General features: G+C 38.8%; 2 protein-coding genes across 2 annotated transcripts; both read right to left on the reverse strand.

The window, feature by feature from the left end:
* Positions 1 to 28: 28 nt before the first annotated feature.
* On the reverse strand, positions 29 to 568 carry LOC143865525 (uncharacterized). Its single transcript, XM_077375846.1, has one exon. It carries the CDS (start codon positions 566 to 568, stop codon positions 29 to 31), a length of 540 nt encoding a protein of 179 aa, XP_077231961.1.
* Positions 569 to 1778: 1210 nt separating this feature from the next.
* Positions 1779 to 18223, reverse strand: LOC143865534 (uncharacterized). Its single transcript, XM_077375852.1, has 6 exons — positions 17981 to 18223; positions 8466 to 8817; positions 4304 to 4853; positions 3634 to 3905; positions 2394 to 2756; positions 1779 to 2082 (listed from the first exon to the last, which is right to left on the reverse strand). The coding sequence occupies exons 2-5, from the start codon at positions 8790 to 8792 to the stop codon at positions 2415 to 2417; spliced, it is 1491 nt and encodes a 496-aa protein (XP_077231967.1). The 5' UTR covers positions 8793 to 8817; positions 17981 to 18223; the 3' UTR covers positions 1779 to 2082; positions 2394 to 2414.
* Between the last annotated feature and the right edge of the window lie 1122 nt (positions 18224 to 19345).

Below are 19345 nucleotides of genomic sequence, written 5' to 3' on the forward strand. Positions count from 1 at the left end.
CTCTTCACAGAGAACACCAAAGTTAAATTCAAAAGAGCTCGTTTGACTGCACCCTGTACCCCTTAACCATACCCAATTCACCAATATCAATCACACTACAAACATTGAGTCCATAATCAAGCATAAGCTTGGATACATCATCCCCAATCCCTATCCCAACAAAAGTAAACTTAGGATCAAGAAGGAATCTCTTGAGTGACAGAGGAATTGAGACCATGTAGAAGATTTGGAGAACAAGGCATTTGCCTCCAATGCATAGCTGCAGAACAGCAACTTTGCTAGGAATTATGGAGTAATCGTCGGGTCTCAATTCACAGTCTAAACCAACAACGATTGGCTTTATGCGGTGTACCATACTGATTCCATACAGCCATTCATCAATAGAAGAGGGGTCATTGGTGACGGTGGTCTCTATTGATTCGCCTGAGAAATAAACGGTGTATTTGGACGTGTTTGAAAGGGATGGTGAGTTGGAGGTGGTGCAAAGGATACGGTCTTTGCTCTGCCAGAACATGGTGTTCTTCGTTGGAGAGAAAGCTCTTGAATTGTATGTTGAATTAACAAGCATAGGTATTTATATAGATATTGTACTGGGTATTGTTTTGTCAAATTTACTATCCTAAAGCCAAGGGAGAAGTATCTGATACCTCGACTTTAGCTTTTTCTTTTGTGGAATTTCCGCAGGAAACCCACTTTTGATTGTTGGTTATATAGTGGGCACAAAAGAATCCCACAAACCAAAAGAACCCAGCATGAAACCCACGTTTGGTTGCTGGTTATATAGTGGGCCAGCCTATTTTGGTTTGGGATTTGCTAGCATCCATAGCATAAGGCATTTCGCAGCTGGGCTGTTGCATGTGATAGCAGCCACCTCAGCTGAATTTAATGAATAAGACAAAATCTAAGCATGAGTGGCTGCCCTGACCAGCCGCGAAATGCCTTTCTGGGATGGATGCTAGCAAATCCCAGTTTGGTTTACCCATGAAAGATCATCGAATGTGCACAATATAAGGCATAAAAGAGAGAAGGGGAAGAAATTGAATCTGTTTCCCATGCATGAGATAGTCCAATGAGTTGTACTTGTAACTAGTTCTTGCAAGCTCATCCTTCAATTTAGCATTCTTTTCTTTTTTTTGAATAATTTCAATTTATGTTTAATAGCAAAAATCCGTTGTGTCATGGAAAATGACAAAATACCTCGATCTCATGGAAAATTACCAAAGTACCCCTTTCTAAGGATCAAAAGACCCATGGAAAATAACCAAAGTTATCATATCTCATAGAAAATGACCAAAATACTATATCTGATGGAAAGTGCTCAAGTAACAATTATCTATCACAATAAGGATACTTCGGTCATTTTTCATGAGACTTTGGAATTTTTATCATTAACTCATGAGCGATAATTTTATCATTTTCATGAGACAGCAAGAGCTGGAGTCCATGAAATTTCTTGATACCCTCCTACTCACGCAGTTTTCAATTCAATTACTCTATAGAAGAGTTAAATCAAATTCCCCCATTTGGTGTGAAAGTAAAGGAAGAGAGAAACCTTGTTGGAAAAAGAGGGTATGTTGCTTGCAAGCAACTAAAATCCCCACTCTCTTGATTCCCCCCATGTAAGGAGTTAAAAATCCCAAATATCCCTTGCTAGTATATGACGCAGTATTTGTCACTGTAGTGGATGATTGGATTCTTACAAGTTTCGATCATCTTTTCATGGAGATTGGGTGCTTCAAATATTTGATCCAATGGATCTGCAATGTGATCTTCACACATTTCAAAAAGGGTCATGTAAATGTGCCCAACACTTAAATTTACAGTATCAAATCCTTGCAATGTTTTACAAAATAAATGTTCTACTCGAGTAACAAGTCTAATCAAAAGACAAAATCACATAATTAATTTACATCAAATCTCTATCATACTGATCTAGATCACATGAAAGCATAATCCTTTGTTTGTAAAGATGGCATCCAAAAAAGTAATCAAGTCTGATAATTCTAAGATCCATATCCAAAAACATAGTACTTACCATGACTTCCTGCTATTCCCATAACTCGAACGGCCGACAGTTGTGCCCTGAAAATTTTCGGAAAATATTTAAGCACAGATTTGAATTAAGGAAAAGCTCGTCATATACCCATCAGGGTGTTTTCACCCACACACAAACAATCTCTATATGCATTTCCATGCCTGCGTATTTCTAGAACGTACAAGGCAGTTGAGTTGATCTTCTCCTTTACTTGACATCAAAATCCATTGTTTATGAGGCTTACCATCAAGCAATGGGGATGAAAATTTTGTGCAAGTGTGGCAAAACAACCTCAAGATAGAACAGAAGCACATGTGGTGTTCTACTCGGAGAGAGCAAAGTGGCATAGATAACTTACCGCAGAGTCACTCTGAAATAGTCAGTATCGGTTGTATGCCTTCCCAAAGTCCTCGTGCCTCTGACGTTGGAAATCACCATAGGCATCATTGGGCCTTGAAGTGGAGTAATTCTCAATGGGAAATGGATATCCGCTCCTCGAATCAATTGGTAAATTACTTCCAGCTTTATGAGGGTTGACAGATGACTGGCCATAATCCGAATAGTTTGGGTGGTTATAATTGTAGCTTGTTGCGGACATATGCTGGCGTGTCTGCTGCGGCCTTTGGACTTCAAGTTGAAGAAACTCTTCCCACTGCTTAGCATGCATGCCCCTTAGCATTGCCACTTTCTTCATGTAAGTCTCTCGTAAATCCCTAATGGCCTACATCAGTGTAGACACAGGTGTGAGAAATTGCAAACATGGGAGACATTACAACAATGTGACTGACACTTGGGCCACAAATGTCAAAGAAAAACACAATAACAGACTCATCACCATTAGCAAACAAGTATCAGTTGTTTCCAAAAACACGTATAAAGATCCATCACATCCAATAAGTGGAAAGGGTCACTATTTTGTGAAGCAAAAGGTGCACTTGCTCCCATTGGTGGGCCTCCCATTGGTGGGTGAGTGATGGAACCCTATAGAAACGATATGGGAAATCCCCGTGCATTCATATTGGTACGATGTCCTGATATTGGTGTGTGTGTGTGTGTGTGTGTGTGGAGCAAATCCAAAGGCATCATACAGAAATAATCGTCTTATTTAACATTGCCAGCACATAACACGTCCTTATCACATTACCACGAGACTTCGCTCTTACATGTCCCAGAGTGGCGCGTAGTTTGAGGGAGTGTCAAATTGTCAGTGCGGCAAAAACCCAAAAAGCAGAAGTGTCCAGATAATACGAAGGCCCGATCATTTTTATATAGAAAAAAAAATTGCAGTCCCATCCAAAGTGGTTTAGATCCATCCACAATCAATGCAATGAAGATGCACCATTTAAAGAAATAAGTACTGCTAAAATCAAGAGGCTATAAATGGAATTTAGATGCCGAATGCAATGTGAATCATATGATCTAAAAGGCCAAAGGAATGCAAACAACCAAATCAAAGAAAATTTAGCATATAAATTGAGTGGTCCAGTATTAAGGATAGAGCATAATAAAAAAGAGGAAACCTGACCAAATAAACCATTTAACTAAGCCATCTAATCTAAATCTTAAAAAAATCCAAGCTTGTAAATAGATATCAATACCTCACGATGCTTGTAGTTCTCTTCATCTTCTTCCTTGTCACGGATCCTTCCGAATTCCATAGCCTCCCTCTTAAATTGCATTTCTAATTCTTCCAGTGTTTGTCCATAAGCAGGAGATTCAAACTTACCACCGGAATGGATATCTGACCCATGCCTCTCAATATTCCAACTCTTATGGCTATTGTACGAACTAAAAGAATCACCAGTGAAAGTGTGGCCTGGTGGAGACTTAGAATGGCTCGAACGACCTATAGCTCCATCATTACCAAAAGCTTCACGAAATGAAGAATGTGTTTAGCGACATCTCACTTTATTTCATGGTAGCTAAAAATAGAGTATCTAATATTCGAATGAGAAATGATGGCAGATATAATACTGAAACCGTGAATCCATCCAACACACACAAGTTTGGATATTCTTTCAGTAAATAATTTCATATTGGTGACTGAGTGATTCATTACCATGCTGAAAATTACTTCACAATCGAACACATAAAGCTTGAACTTACCTCTCGCTGCAAAAAAAAAATGATAAGCGACAGGCAATTTATTATCCATCAGAAAAAAGAAAAACGGCAGATACACAAAATTTTCCAAAGATCCAACAAGCTCTGAGCTTGGGTTTACCAGCTTTGAATGGGTTCCGCAAAAATATCGAATGCTGTCCCTACCTTGTGGAGACCTCCTTGAAAAATGTTGTAGATCCTCACGCATTTGATCTTCTAAAAGCTTTTCCTGTGTAACGGCTTTTGATTGGACCTGTGATGCCTTCCTTGGACTGGGATGAGATCGAATGCTGTCCCGACCTTGTGGAGACTTCCTTGAAAAATGTTGTAGATCCTCGCGCATTTGATCTTCTACAAACTTTTCCTGTTTAATGGCCTTTGATTGGACCTGTGATGCCTTCCTTGGACTGGGATGAGATCTTTGGGATTCAGAATGTCTCAATTGAGAGCGGCCGGGACTTACATCAGGGGATTTGGATTTATCCCCATCCCGAATAACTTTGTGTACAGCATCGACACCTTTTGTTAAGGATGGGCTATCTTTGCCGCTAACAATTATAAACTTTTCGTCCATTCTAATTTTGCAACCAGCATCCTTTTCAATTCCACGGATCACTTTTTCTGTGAAAAGAGCCCTTATATGCTTATCTCTTGCAGGCACCCTTTGAAAAGGGTCCGACGACTTGCGATTTGCCCCAAGAGTAGCCGGGCAACCCTGTGGATATACTAAGTATCACACACAAAAGAAAAGCCTACCCTTAACAATATGGCAACAAAGACAGAACATATGCAAAAAACAACAAAAGGCATGAAGAACTATCATTCTACATGCATTCATCATCTAAATGTTTGTTGCTAGATTGATCAGAACCGAGATAATAAATTGGTTTTATAAACAAATTAAATATGCAAATCAGTGTTTAAAAATTCATACTTGGGCACAAGGTTTTAAATTTCGACTGAAATCTGAAATTTTGGGTTTCGGTCAAGAACGAAATCGAAATCCAGTGAAATCGAAACGTTACAAAATTTCGATCGAAATTTCGTTTTCCCCGAAATTTGCCGAAATTTGCCGAAATTTAAGGGATATCACCAAAAAATCTGTTTTTTATTTTTTATTAAATATTATCCCGAAATTTCGGCCGATTTTGGCTAAATTTTCTACGCAATAAAATATTCCTTTATTTTGTTTCGTGGATTTCGCCCGAAAATTTCGGTTTCGGTGAAGACCGAAACGCTCTCCGAAAATTTAAAACGTTGCTTGGGCAAGAACTCAGCCAAGGTAAAAACCAGTAATGGTTGATGCAGTCAGTTTTTCATCAACTCCAGTTTTGATTGACATGAAAGGGAAAAACTGAGTCCATTCAGATGAATTGATGATTGACTCGGGAAGTTCGTAAACTCCATTCCAAACATTAGGTGCTACTGAAAGATTCAAAAAACAGAGGAAATCAAACTTGGAACTCAGTTGATTCCACCCAATGCACTTTCACGTGATAAACGACGGTCATTAAAACTTTTCTTAGTGGCATGATGAGTACGGATCAACGAGATGTTTTGATGAGTAGACCCGATTTTTTTTTTTTTTGAGTTCGACAAATCTTTTGCCAGTTTGACCCTAGTTTGGCTGGTTCGACCCCATTTTTTTTTTTTTTGCCATTTTTGGTGGTTTCTTGAAGATTCTTTCAAATTTTGTCGATTTTTTAATAGCTTTGCCGATTTTGGACATATCTAACTTATTTTGCAAAGTCATGAATTTTCGCAATGTTTGTTTTACTCTTTCCGCTGCGGTGTTGACATTTCAAAGTTTTTTTTTACCATGCTGCTGCTGTTTTGGCAAGAATGAGTTTGTTTCTGCTGTTTTTTACCATTGTTGCACTTGTTTTTTATTAATAAAATGAGTTTTTTACCATTGCAGCAGCAGAAATGAGTTTGTTTTGTTACTGTTTCTGCTGCCGTTTTGACATTTTACTGTTTCTTCGAATTCTATAGCTTCTGCTGTTTTTCACAAATCAAACTTCAGCTGTTGCTGTTGCTGTTGCTGTTGTCTAACTGTTTTTGTTTTTGTTTTTGATAGTACAAAAATATGTTACACTCATGAATGAATCTTTCAATTTTCTTCTACAATATATTTACCAAATACACCTTCCAAAAATTCATCTATGAGGCTATGCCCAAGGTTTAAAATTTCAGTTTCGGTCTCAGTTTCCGCCACTACCGAAACCAAAATTTCGGCAGAAATATTGAAAATTTGACCGAAATTCGGTAATTAAAAATAAATTTGGGCCCTGTTCCAAAATTTCAGACAAATGAAATTTCGGTAATTTTGGAACCACCCAAAAGTTTCGGAAAAAAGAATAAAAAAATAGAAATGGCCGAAATTTCAGAAAATTACAGAAATTCTGAAATTTTGGCCAAAATTTCAAAATTTCAAATTTTCGGCTGAAATCGTGGCCGACACTGAAGTAATGTACTTTCGGTGTCGGCCATGGCCGAAACCCCAAAATTTTGGATTTCGGCCTAAATTTTAAACCATGGTTATGACTAATCCAAGGAATGTCCTCCAGCGTGAAGTCAAAATAAGAAAAGCGTGATAAACAATCCATGAATTTCATGATGAAAGCCCCACAATCATGTATGTATGGACCAAGATGAGATACAAGTAATCAACACAAGTTTAACAGTAGAGTCAAGTGACTCTTTGCCATCTTTTCCAACTAACTGTACAACCCCGAGTAAATATGTCCTCATGTTCTGCAGATGGTGGACTAAACATTTTATTTGTTTGACTCCTCACGGGAATTCTTTCTCCTCTCAAATCAAAAGAAAAGTGAAAATTGGAAGTAAATCAGTGTAATCGACAAAAACATCAGGTCAAACAGTAAAAAATCGGATTGAACCTAAAAATAATCGAGTCGAGACCAATGTTACCGGGGTTGCCATCCTGCCTTCCGACCCACGACCTGGGGTTGCAAGATCCCAAACGTGGTTCGTTTACAACCCAGATTGCCAAAATGGCAACCTGGGAGAGAGAAAGAGAGAGTGAAGGGAATAAGTCAGGAAGGGAATTAAAATCAACACCCTCTATGCTTTCATTTAGGATTAAGAATGCAATATATGTTGTTACTTTATTTAGTGATATTTGGAGATCTTTAAATTTTATATATTTTGGGTTAGATTGGAACTAGAACTTTCTTTTTGAATAAATATATATGGTATGCATGAGGGTTGGTTTATATTTTTAGGAGAAATTATATGGTGTAAGGGCTTACAACAATAAGGCCTTTGTACGGTGGAAGTACCACCCTTGACATTTGATCCAACAGCAGCTCCTCAAAAAGCTCAAAAAGTGAGCTGCTGTTGGATCAAATATCAAGGGCGGTACCCCTACCGTATTGTTGTAAGCCCTTAGCCTTCCACCATATAAAATCTCATATTTTTAGTATGGACTATGGAATGATATTCTAGTAAAGAGGGAGTGTCCCATAGCGACCCGAAATAGAGCTCCAAATTGATCTGTGACCCCAAATAGGAAATCAACTTAGCCTACTAATTGGGCATGCCCTGCCCCAAAAAAAAAGTTGTTCTTGCCGGCGTCGGAGACATCTTTATCTTTATCTGAGGAGGTTCCAGGTAACATTGGTCGAGACATAAAAAAATAGGGCATCAATTGAAGAATATTGGGTCGCCCCATAAAAAATCAGGTCTAACCATTGAAAATAGGGGTCAAATCGAAAAAAATTCGTATTGAACTGGAAAAAATAGGGAAGGCCAGTCAACAAATCGAGTTCGACCGATTTGTCTAAATCCATAAATTTGATGGGTCGAACATGAAAAAATTTGTCAGTTAGACCCGATTTTTCTAAATCCAAAAATTACAAATTGTTTTCTTGGAAATATCTGGTTTTGATTTCATCTATTCTACTATTAAAACCCATTAGTAGAACAGATGGGTCTAATAAAACCCAACTAGTTTGGGACAAAGGCTTAGTTGAGTTGAGTTGTACTAATAAAACCCATTACCAAACCTTTCCTTTCCTCCTACCCATTCTTCCCCAGATTAATACTAAGTCACCGTATCTTTCTAGTCAAGCCTACAAAATATTATAAATAGATTTGTATGTAAGAAGAATATGTAGGCTTCAAACTAAAAGTTTAAACAATGAACGACTATCTAGAAAAATAAAATGTTTAAATGTAGTACCATATTCTACAAAATATAAAAGCTTACCATTAAAAAACAGAAAACAAATATAAAATGGAAGATTATACTCTCACGGCATTCCCATTGATAGAACAAAGAGCGGGTCTGTAAAGTCAACCATACCTGAGTAAAATGACCTGATTCTCCACAAATCTTGCATATAAGTTCTTCTTCTTTCCTTTTCTTCCAGTTCCTTTCAACAGCCTTAGCTTTAGCAACCCATACCTTAGCTTCCCTGCTAGTGAAACCAGTTGGGACAGCATTTGGATCATGAGGCTCATCTTCCTCATCAGACTCAACACTAGTATTGGCACTTGCAAGTGATCTTTTGTTTGAGTTTGCTTTCTCAAGCGAATTATTTGCGGTTGACCTGGGTGGACCAGTGTACTCCTTTCCATAAACTTCATTAAAAAGTTCATCGTCTATTTCTGGCAACGGTTTTTTTGCCATTTGAAACCGAAGTACCAAATCACACCTGCATCACATTTAAAAAATAGCCTGCATTCCTCGTCAATATCCAGGAGACGAATGTGGAAAGGAAGAAACTATTATATGAAACCACATAAAGACAGATCAAACAAACCATGCCTATGTATGCACTTTCCCATACAACTTGAGGTGTTAGAGAAAGGAGAGTGGGTATGATGTGTACATTCTTTATCTTTTAAATAAACAGCATAACTCAATTGCGAAGCAAGAAAAGAGGCATCCAACATATGATGCCAACAAATGGCAAATACAAAATCCATATATAAGTTAGACAATGTGGGCCACATTCTAGCCAATTTGCCAGTGTATTTGCCTTCTAATGCATATGGGAGATCATCATAGCCAAATATGAGAAAAGAAAATGTCAATCCCCTGAAACATGAGAACCAACCAACAAGGAGGGAGGTCGATGGCAGCCACCTAACAATGTTCAAGGAAACACCTTCAACCACAAATCCATGTACAATGAATATTTTAAATTAGTAATGCAAACCTAGGGTTGGGAAGTATACATTCCCAAACAGTTTAGTCATTCACAACTAATCTTTCATAGAAATTTATAACGCTTGAATTCTATCATCAATAAAGAACTTAATCGATCCAAATAAAGATTCATCTAATAGATCCATGATAAATCAAGTCAACTACAAAAGAAATCAGATAAAAAAGTACCCGTGGTCAAATATAACAGATCTGTAATAAGTTCGAAGATGGTTCAGATCAGTCCCTTACTGGTAGCTTAAGGGTGGAAAGAGAGGGGACTGATTTGGGATAGGATGGTGATATGAAGCAAGGAGGCTAGGGGAATAGTTAGAAAAAATAAGGTTAGAAGAAGGAAACAGGACAAGGCAGAAAAAGAAAAGGGAAGAGAAGAAGGGTGTACCTAGGGAAGGGTTGGTGTTGCGTCGACCTTGAGTCGAGAGAGAGAGGTCTTCTTTTTTCACTTTAAAGTTAGGGTCCGCCCCGCTTTCGAGCGAATTGCAGTGTAGGACCTTCCCGGATTTGCACGATAGTCAGCTATGGTAGCCCACGATTAACAACAAAGTGATATGAATATTCCGCTAGAGCCTAGGCGTAACATGCGTTTGAGTAGCGCAGGTTAATGGGCTTTGAATACCCCAATTGCACGAATGGGCAAGGCTCCTAGTGTAAGAGTTCCAGGTGATTTAACACACACACACACACACGGATTTCTCAGGAGGGTGTCTGGCAGCATATTCAACCATACCGTAGAGGGCGAAAGGGGACTTCACGTAATGAGCTGAATTTTGGCCTTTTAAAATGGTGGGTCATGGGAAGGTTAAGTGGGAAGTGTTTTGGGTTTTAAATAGTAGGTCATTGGGCCATGGGTTTTAAGTGGGATTATGTAATGGGCTTGGGTTATAAGTAGTAGGCCTTGGGTAGAGGGATAAGCATAGGAGGCATGGGTAGTTATATGGACATCCCCCACATCTAGGTCCAATCAAACATAACTAACAACTAAATAAAAGTTTATAAATAGAATAAAACAAATACAACTAAGATAAAATGACTAACCATAAGGCTAAATCACATCACTTAGCAAGAATATTGAAATATGTGTGGCACTGATATTCTTTAGTGCATGGTTTTAATAAACCACCAAATGGATGGGAAATGAGTTACTCAAGATGGCTGTCAGTAAAAATTTCAAAATAAGTATCTACAAGATGGTGGGTTGCCCATATAAGGTTTTGGCTAAAGTCTTGGCAACGAAATTGAAAAAAAGTACTGCACAAGGTCATCTCCATTAACCGATCCGCTTTCGTCCATAGACAGCATATCTTGGACAATGCTTTGAAAGCACAAACGTAGTGGATTATTACTCCAGGAGAGACAGAAAAGGTCTAGTGTGCAAATTAGAGATGGATAAGAGATAGAAAAGGTCTATTGTGCAAATTGGAGATGGATAAGGCCTGTGATAGAGTGGGATGGGATTGTTTGGATTACCTTTTGAGGCGGATGGTCTTTGGAGCTAGGTGGCGATCTTGGATGATGAGATGTTTATTTTATTTGGTCTTTATTATGATTAATGACTCTCCGAAAGGGTTTTTAAATCCTCTTGAGGTTTGAGGCATGGAGACCCTCTATCCTTCTTTTTGTTCTTGATAATAGCTGAAACCCCCATTAGAATGCTTAGCAGAGGAGGAAGTTGCGGCCTTATTGAAGGTTTTCATATTGGGCCTTAGGGAATGGAAGTTTCTCATCTTTAGTTTGTCGATGATACCCTGGCTTTTAGTAAGGTTTAAGTTGACAAATTCATGAAATTAAAAGACGTGCTATGTGATAGGGCAAAGATCTAACTTTCAAAAGTCCATGCTGCTTGGCATCCATCTCGCAAATGATGAGAGATAAAGTTTGGCAGGTTTACTCGGTTGCTCTAGTTCCTAACTACTTATCTGGGACTTCCTTTATGCGAGGGGAGACCTAAGCAAAAAGTTTGGGACCTGATTGTGGAACTAGTGGAAAAAGATTATCCGCATGGAAGCGGAGTTTTTCTTAGGGGCAGAATCACTCTAATTTGGTGTTAGCTAACATTCATTTTCATTTTGAATGGTAAACGTAATTTCATTCAAAAAGAAAATGAAGGGGACATGACCGAGATGGTCAGATCAAGGAAAAACCCAAAAATACAAAGCAAAGTTAAGGAATCAAGGCCCTCAAGTGGGATATAATCAAAGTCTCCAACGCCTCTCTACAAACCCCTTCCTGGGCTAGGCTATCCACATTACAATTTGCCGACCTTCTCACATACTGGAGCCGAACCTGAAAATCATTCACTCGCTCCTGGATCTCATCTAACATGTTTGCAAATCTCCATGGATTGGGATGGCTGCCATCCATCCATCTAATAACATTGAGTGGGTCCCTCTTTACAATCAACTTACTTAAATCCCTTTACTCAGGTGTTTTTTTTTTTGAAAGGTCATTACACAGTTATTCTAATACCTTGCAAGACGACTCTCAATTCTGCTTCATTGGAATCCGTTATCCCAATGCTAGTTAACATTCCTATCTACTTCCTCTTTCTATCTAGATGCCTCGTGGGTGTGATTAAACGTAGCAGGTTCAGAGGAACTTTCTCAGGGACGATTCAGAGGAAAAGAGGGAATTCCACTGTGTAAGTTGGAAGGATGTCTGCAAACCTATCAAAGCTAGTGATTTAGGCATCCAAAATTTGAAAGTCCTTAACAAAGCTTTGCTTGGGAAGTGGTTGTAGAGGATCGGGGATGAGAGGCATCAACTTTGGACCAGAGTTATTGAGAGTAAGCACAGAGCCTGCATTGGCAGCCTGATCTCTGATGACAAGTACAACAACGACGGTTTAACGGTGTGGAGGGACATTTTGAGGGAAAAATATATTTTCCGTGAAGGAATCAGATATAGAGCCTACAAAAGGGAGCATGGTCAAGTTTTGGCGAGAGAGACGGTAGAAAGAGGTGGCATTAATGGAGATGTTTCCGGTGGCATTAATGGAGATGTTCCCTGATCTTTTCGGTGTTTCGCTGTAGCTATTAATAAAGAAGCTTTATTCCCAAGAATGTTTTGAGTGGGCTGAGGGGAAGATCTCATGGAAGAAATTTTGGGCGGAACTTTTTTTATTTAGTGATAGACAGGATCACTCTGTTTATGGATCCTCTTGACTCTTTTTACATTAAAAGGCAGGTAGTGGTAAAAGGGTTCGAATTTGAATTCATGGGGGTGTTTAGTGTCAAGTCTGTCCATCACCATATTCATTCTAGTTTGCACTCCTTGCATGTGGTCAGAGTTCGAATTATCCCTGCAACTCCTAGAGTTTGCGAATTCTGTTGGACTGCTTTTCAGGATAAGATTCTTATGGATGATCATCTGCGCAACTAGGGGTGTAAACGGATCGAATTCGGATATATCAGATCGGATATGGTTATATCCGAATTCGAATTCGATTATAATCTGTACTATCCGAATTCGGATTCAGCGGATATTTAATTTCTTCTACCAAATTCGAGTCCGACGGATATTATTCGAATTCGAATATTATCCGTATCCGTTTATCCGGCAAAGTCGAACATTCGAATTCATATCCGAATGTCCGAATTCATATCTGAATTCGAAAAATTCATATCCGAATCCGAATAATTCATATCCGAATTCCTATACCAAATAGCAGATGAGAATAATGTTACTCGTAATGAACGAAGGCAATGGCAGTGATTGAAGACGATGACCTGGGCCGCACAATGATGACGCTTCCTAATCTCCTTCTTCTTCTTCAAAGAAACTCCGAACCCCTGTGATATATGAACTCCCCTTCTCCTTGTTCTTTTCTTAAAACCATGAGAAAGAGAAAGACCAAACCCTCATCATCTCTTTTGCAACCTTGCAAATATGAGAAATTAAAGAGAGGGTTGTACAAATGGGCTTAGAGAAAAAGAAACAGAAAAGGTAAGAGATCTAGTAGTGTGCGGTGGTGGAAGTGATGGTGGCTTGGAAAAGGGGTTTGGATCTAGGGGTAGGGTAGGGTTAGATCTAGGGTTTGGGGGTAGAAAATGGCAGCGGTAGATGATGGCTATGGGGTTTTGAGGGAGGAGATGAGTGCGGTCAGCAGCTTGAGATGCCGGATCTCCGGCGAAATGCCGGGGAAGATGAAGTGGCTCGAACTCTCTCTCTATTCTCACACCTCTCTCTGCTAGTCTCTTACTCTCTCTGATTTTTCTTGCAAAATGAGAAGGCCCCTCTAATGCCCTAATCCGATGGGCTTTAAAGAAAAGGAAAATGATATATTCGCCCCCCTTCTTCTTACTTGGACAGCCCTCTTAAGGCCTTAAGTGTATTTCTACTCATTGTTTGTTGTATAAAGGGGGTGTTCCGAGTAATGGGGAGCTAAAATGAATATGCCTCATCTTTGCCTCCTCTTTTCTTCACTGGACAGCCCCTCCAAATGTAATTTGCTTTGCTCTTTAACCACTAAGGGGTAGTCTAGGGTAGAAACAGACCCTAATGGAAATGATATCAGCACAACTACACCTTGATAATCATACTAACTCACTTGTCTTTTCTCTTTCGGGTTAAATGTACATGGGAATTGATATGGGAACCCCTTCTTCTTTGATGAGCCACCCTCCTCCTACATTAAATGAAGGAAAATGATATCAGTACAACTATGCTTTGATACTTGCACAAACTCGGTTCGTCTTATTTGTCATTTCTCGTCCGATTCTTCTGAAAATTTGTGAACACCTTCCTCAAGGTATCAACTATCTCTCATGAATTTTGTACTTGTTAATTCAGAAGGTCGATCAATGAAAATTCGGGCTCTCTCCTTGTTTGGGGTCCACTTCCTCGGGAATTTATTTAACTTTGGGACTTCGACTCAACTTCGGGTCCTTAGGGCTGACTTTAGAGACCGGTTCAACTTCGAGATTTTTATTCGAATTTGAGATTTAGGGTCGGGGTCGTCAAATGGCCATGATTAACGGTTTGGATTGTCAAATACATGTACCCTACTTATACTTTGTTCCCTATGTTAGAATGATCTAGACCCTTCAACATAAGGCCTCCTACTTGTGAGCGTCAAATACGTGGACCCTACTTATTTTACTCAGTTTTTTAGAGTATTTGGGGAAATGTAATACCCTTTAAAAATTATTTTAAAATAATAAAATGAATCCGAATATCCAAATTCGAATGCGAATTCGCACCTTCGAACTCGGATATCCAAAGTCAAATTCGAATTCGGATATCCGAATTTGAATATGAATCCGGATACGGATACGGATTCAGATATACGGATCCGGATCCGGATATTCGGGATAAACAGATGTACTTCTCGGATTCGGATGTTAAACGGATCAGATGTACCATTTACCAGATTCGCATCCGCTAAGAGCCGGATATCTCATAAACGGATTCGGATAATATCCACTTGAAACGGATTCGGATAATATTTTGCTTTAAACGGATTCGGATGCGGACGGTAATCAAATTTTCGAATGTCCATTTACACCCGTATGCGCAACCATAAGATCCTTACTGCCGATCACTTCACTCTTTGTGTGGAGGCAGGAGAATCAGTGGATCATATGTTTCTTCATTGCATGATTGCTAGAGATGTTTGGAGTTGCATCCATGGGAGATTCGCGGTGTCATGGGTGTTTCCTCATCGTCTGGTTGATTTACTGGACAGTTGGTCCTTTGCGCCTTGGCCAAGGAAAGAGAAGATTCTTTCCAGAATAGACTCGTTCGCCGCTACTTGGGTCCTTTGGAAGGAGAGGAATGCACACATCTTCAAAAACTCTGCAAAATGATTGTATTTTATCCACATGAAGGCCATATCGCTTGTCATCTCTTGGGTGAAAGATCTTACCTTGCTTCCAGTTTACCTCTAGTATAGATCTTAGATAGTGTTGCAGGGAGATTTGCACAAGCTAGGAAAGGTTGAGACGCTTCCCACCTGGTGATCCCCTCATGAACCGGGTTTGGTGAAATTAGACTTCTGACAAGTATTGGTAACCCTGGACTCATTGGAGTAAGGGGAGTACCCAGAAATGAGATCAACATCACCACGTGATCTTTTGGAGCCCCATCAGGGTCAAGGACTCCAATAAGGCAGAGATGAAGGTGCTACTGCAAGGAATCAGGATCACCGAGAGCAGAGACATGAGTAAACTAATCGTGGAAGGGGCCTCCCTAAATGTCATCGAGTGGATGGATGAGAGTTATCCTCATTCGTGGAGGTTCACATACATGATTGAAGAGATTCAGAATCGAATTGAGGGGTATCCGATTCATTTTTAGCATGTTAGGAGATTGATCAATAATGAGGCAGATCGCCTCGCCTGATCAGGAGATGATAGGACCACATTGGAGATTTTTCTTTATTTCTGCCCCCTTGATTCTTTCCTTGTACGATGTAGTTTGTGTTGTAGTTCTTTTGATTTTTCTTCTTGTTGTGAATTGTATCAACGGTATCGGTCACGGGGATTCTTCCCGTTTTTTCTTTCCATTAATAAAATTTTTCAGCATTCAAAAAAATTATCTACAAGTATGACATAGAAATTAAGGACCTACACAATCAACAGTGACAGCTGGCAGGTGACAGCTACGTGGATCCTACAATTTCAAGGTACATTTAGAGCTTGTGAAAGATGAAACGGCAGATTTACTATACTAAATTTCTGCCACGTGAAATTGAAAAAGGAAGGAAGTGCACATTTGAGTTAGCTTGTTGAGTGCACTAACCTCAACAAACTGTACCAGTGTGCAGAGTATACTAAATGCACATATTTATTAGTGGCAATAAAAGGTTCAGAGAAGAAAACACCTAGACTTCTCGTTATAGTACTCTTCCATGGAACCTCAAATACATAACTAGTAGAAGGCGGGCATTGACAGGAAAAAAACAGAAAGCCAAACAGGGCATTATGATGTTTTAATCAGTATTGAAAAGATTATTAGCTAAGAAACACCTAGGATTCTCAAATAGCGTCCCTCCTTGAAGAACAATAAGTATATAACATATAACAACTCATCATTGATATGGGTCTGGTACTTGGCATCAATGGCTAAGTATCATACATCAGGCAAGGGTTGGAGGTTCGGTATTTCTCTTCATTTTTGTAATCTTCTAGGTGGACTATCTCGGTCTTCCCCTTATTAATGATATTTTACCATTAAAAAAAAAGAGGTTGGGGGTTCGGTATATGTTTTTCTTTGGGCTCTATCCATAAAGTTTTGGACAAGATTCAATCTTGATTTGTTATCGTTTAAAAAAGAAAAAAAGATTCAATCTTGATCCATGATCATACATGCCTTTCCTTTCCCTACTTGAAAAGGTCTCAAGGCAAGCCAAACTCTTGACAATGTATTCTTCAATGATGCAATAGATGATTCCGAGGCAATGCCAAAATGTGGAGGAGTGATCCTGACAATGGAAATGAAAATGGTATGCAAAGAATAGACTATGGGGTATGGATGAATATTATAAAAAGATTTGGCCTAACATAATGTAAGTTGACATTGGAGGGCATTTCTATTGCATCATCTAGGTAAGTCCATAGAAAACATTCTCTTCTAGTTTCTTTAGAAGCTCTAGATAACATCCGCAAGGCTACCCATTCAATCTACCTCTTCAATCTTTACCAGAGCTTTTGAGCATTAGTTTACACTTCTGCTCCCTAAAACCCAGTAAGGTTTGCAAGCGGGAGATGGGGTGGATGACTTCATCGCTCCATGTGTATGACAGAAATCTTTACCAATGAATCTCTAAGGTCAAACGCACACCCACCACCCCCACCACCACCACCAAAACCAAAGGAATACACAATGGAAGAACAAGTTTGTGGATATTAACATATAATTTGTGGTGGTAAAACTCCCTTCCTTCTTGTCAAAATGTCCACATATATTAATAGTATCAGCATAACTCCAAGGAGAAGCAGTCGGTACAGAGACCAGGACTATGGTAGCTCCAAGTGTGGCTGCTATTTGAAGTATTTCGCAATCAACGAAATAGGACTTGTGTATTTCATTAAATTTAACATGAGTACGAGTTCCATTTTGCTGTCAAGACCATCATTTTCGTATCAAACATAAACTAGACCCATTACCAATATTATGGCACCATACACAATGGGCAAGTGTGCAAATGCCAGCAGAAAAATGATGTGCTCTTCTTGGAATAAAAAATAAAAAGATAATAAAATCAAAATAATTCAATGGTTTTTTTTTATATTTATTTATTTATTTCATGAGCTTAAGATTTCCATTAACATGTCATATGCAAAAACCCAAGGCTCGATGATTCAAACACAAAATTTCCGCAATAAAATAACCGTATGCAACCAAACGGATAACATCTTCAGATATTTTTGCAGACAAGAACATGAAAACCGAAAAAATAGACAAAACAAATGAAATTTCTCCCTTATCACCCTCAATGAAAACGACCCATGTACAAAAACCACAAACTACACATAAACTCCTTCGTATCCAATACCACATCAAAGCTAACCTAAATAAGTCAAAACCCACTTCACAGAGACCAGAAGGACTAAATAGGGAAAGGCAAATATCAGGATTCTCATAACAAAAATGAAATAACAAGGAAAAGGGAAATTAAAAAAAAAAAAAGAGCAATGCATTGAGGTGACCTTTCTGTCCTTGGGCGATTTCCCTTTTTCCTTCTCGAGCGATTATCTGTTATGTTGAGAGTAGAAGAACCCAAATTTCATACAACTATAGAGCCAACTTTGCGGTGCTCGAGCTCTGTTTCCGTCTCTCCACCCTCACCTAATGACTGAATGTAAGTCGAGAGATGTGCATTTTGGTCTCTTAACATGGACAAAAGCCCTAATTTTCAAGTGGCCTTTCTTTGTTTTCCTCTTATTTCTTTTTCCTCCTATAGTATTTTCTATTTCAAGTGTACAAAGCTGATTGGGTCCACCACGGGGATAGTAAGCCCCAATCTAGTTCGTCCTTGGATAGACTTTGTTATCTATATCAAATCCCCAGAACACCATGTCCCTTGATTTCCATCTCTACGGCCCCAATCTGATCTTCGAGAAAACTTAGCCTGGAAATGGGAACTATTAGATAATTGGATCTCACACGAAAAAACATATGGGACATTGTTGTTATGAACCCAAATGGGTTACCAAGGATTTGATTTTAGGGAAGATCAACCTCTTTGATCCACTTTGGGGAAGGATCAATCTTCCTTTATGTACGGCACACAATTTTTGTACCAAATTTCTTCATTCATCCAAAAAAGACGTACAAGTTATTTATAGAAAATCTATAATCTAGATAATTCTTACCTCTAAGACTTGTACACATCCAAAACAACTACAAAACAAATGATATTTACGCCCCTTTTAATAATTATTATTACTTGAAGTTTATTCATGGTGCTCTCTCAAAGAGAAAGAGCTCCAAAAAACTTTAATGATATGAGTGAATGCATCACCTATTTATAGGTGAAGGAGTGAAGGAGTATTGAGAGCTGGTTAAATAGCAATAGACAAAGGTGAATTTGTCTCATCGTCAAAACATGGTTGTGGGAACATACTAAGCCAAAGACAATATAAGCCCCTCTCTCTCTCTCTCTCTCTCTCTCTCTCTCTCTCTCTCTCTCTTCACGGCGTGTCATGTGCAAGCATGGTTTTTTCACGGTCGAGACCGAAACCAAAATGGTACATACCGAAACGTTACTTTATTTCGACCGAAATTTCGAAATATTTCTGAAATTTTGTGCAAAATTTTTGGAATTTCGACCAAAATTCTCGATTTCTTAAAATTTTTTCAGAAATTTCGACCGAAATTGATGAGAATTCGGTAATTTCGGCGAAATTTTTTAATAAATAAAATACAATGTTTAATATTTTGTTCGATTTCAACCAAAATTTCAGTTTCAGTGAGGTCCGAAACCGGTACCGAAACTAAAATTTAAAACCATGTGTCCAAGGGCCCAAGTCACAAGTCATGATTCTCATAATTATTAGGGAAATGATAAATTC

Source organism: Tasmannia lanceolata, unplaced genomic scaffold, assembly GCF_043159265.1.
Source record: "Tasmannia lanceolata isolate RefF3 unplaced genomic scaffold, GAP_Taslan_0.1 ptg000090l, whole genome shotgun sequence".
In the NCBI taxonomy this organism is placed as follows: Eukaryota; Viridiplantae; Streptophyta; class Magnoliopsida; order Canellales; family Winteraceae; genus Tasmannia; species Tasmannia lanceolata.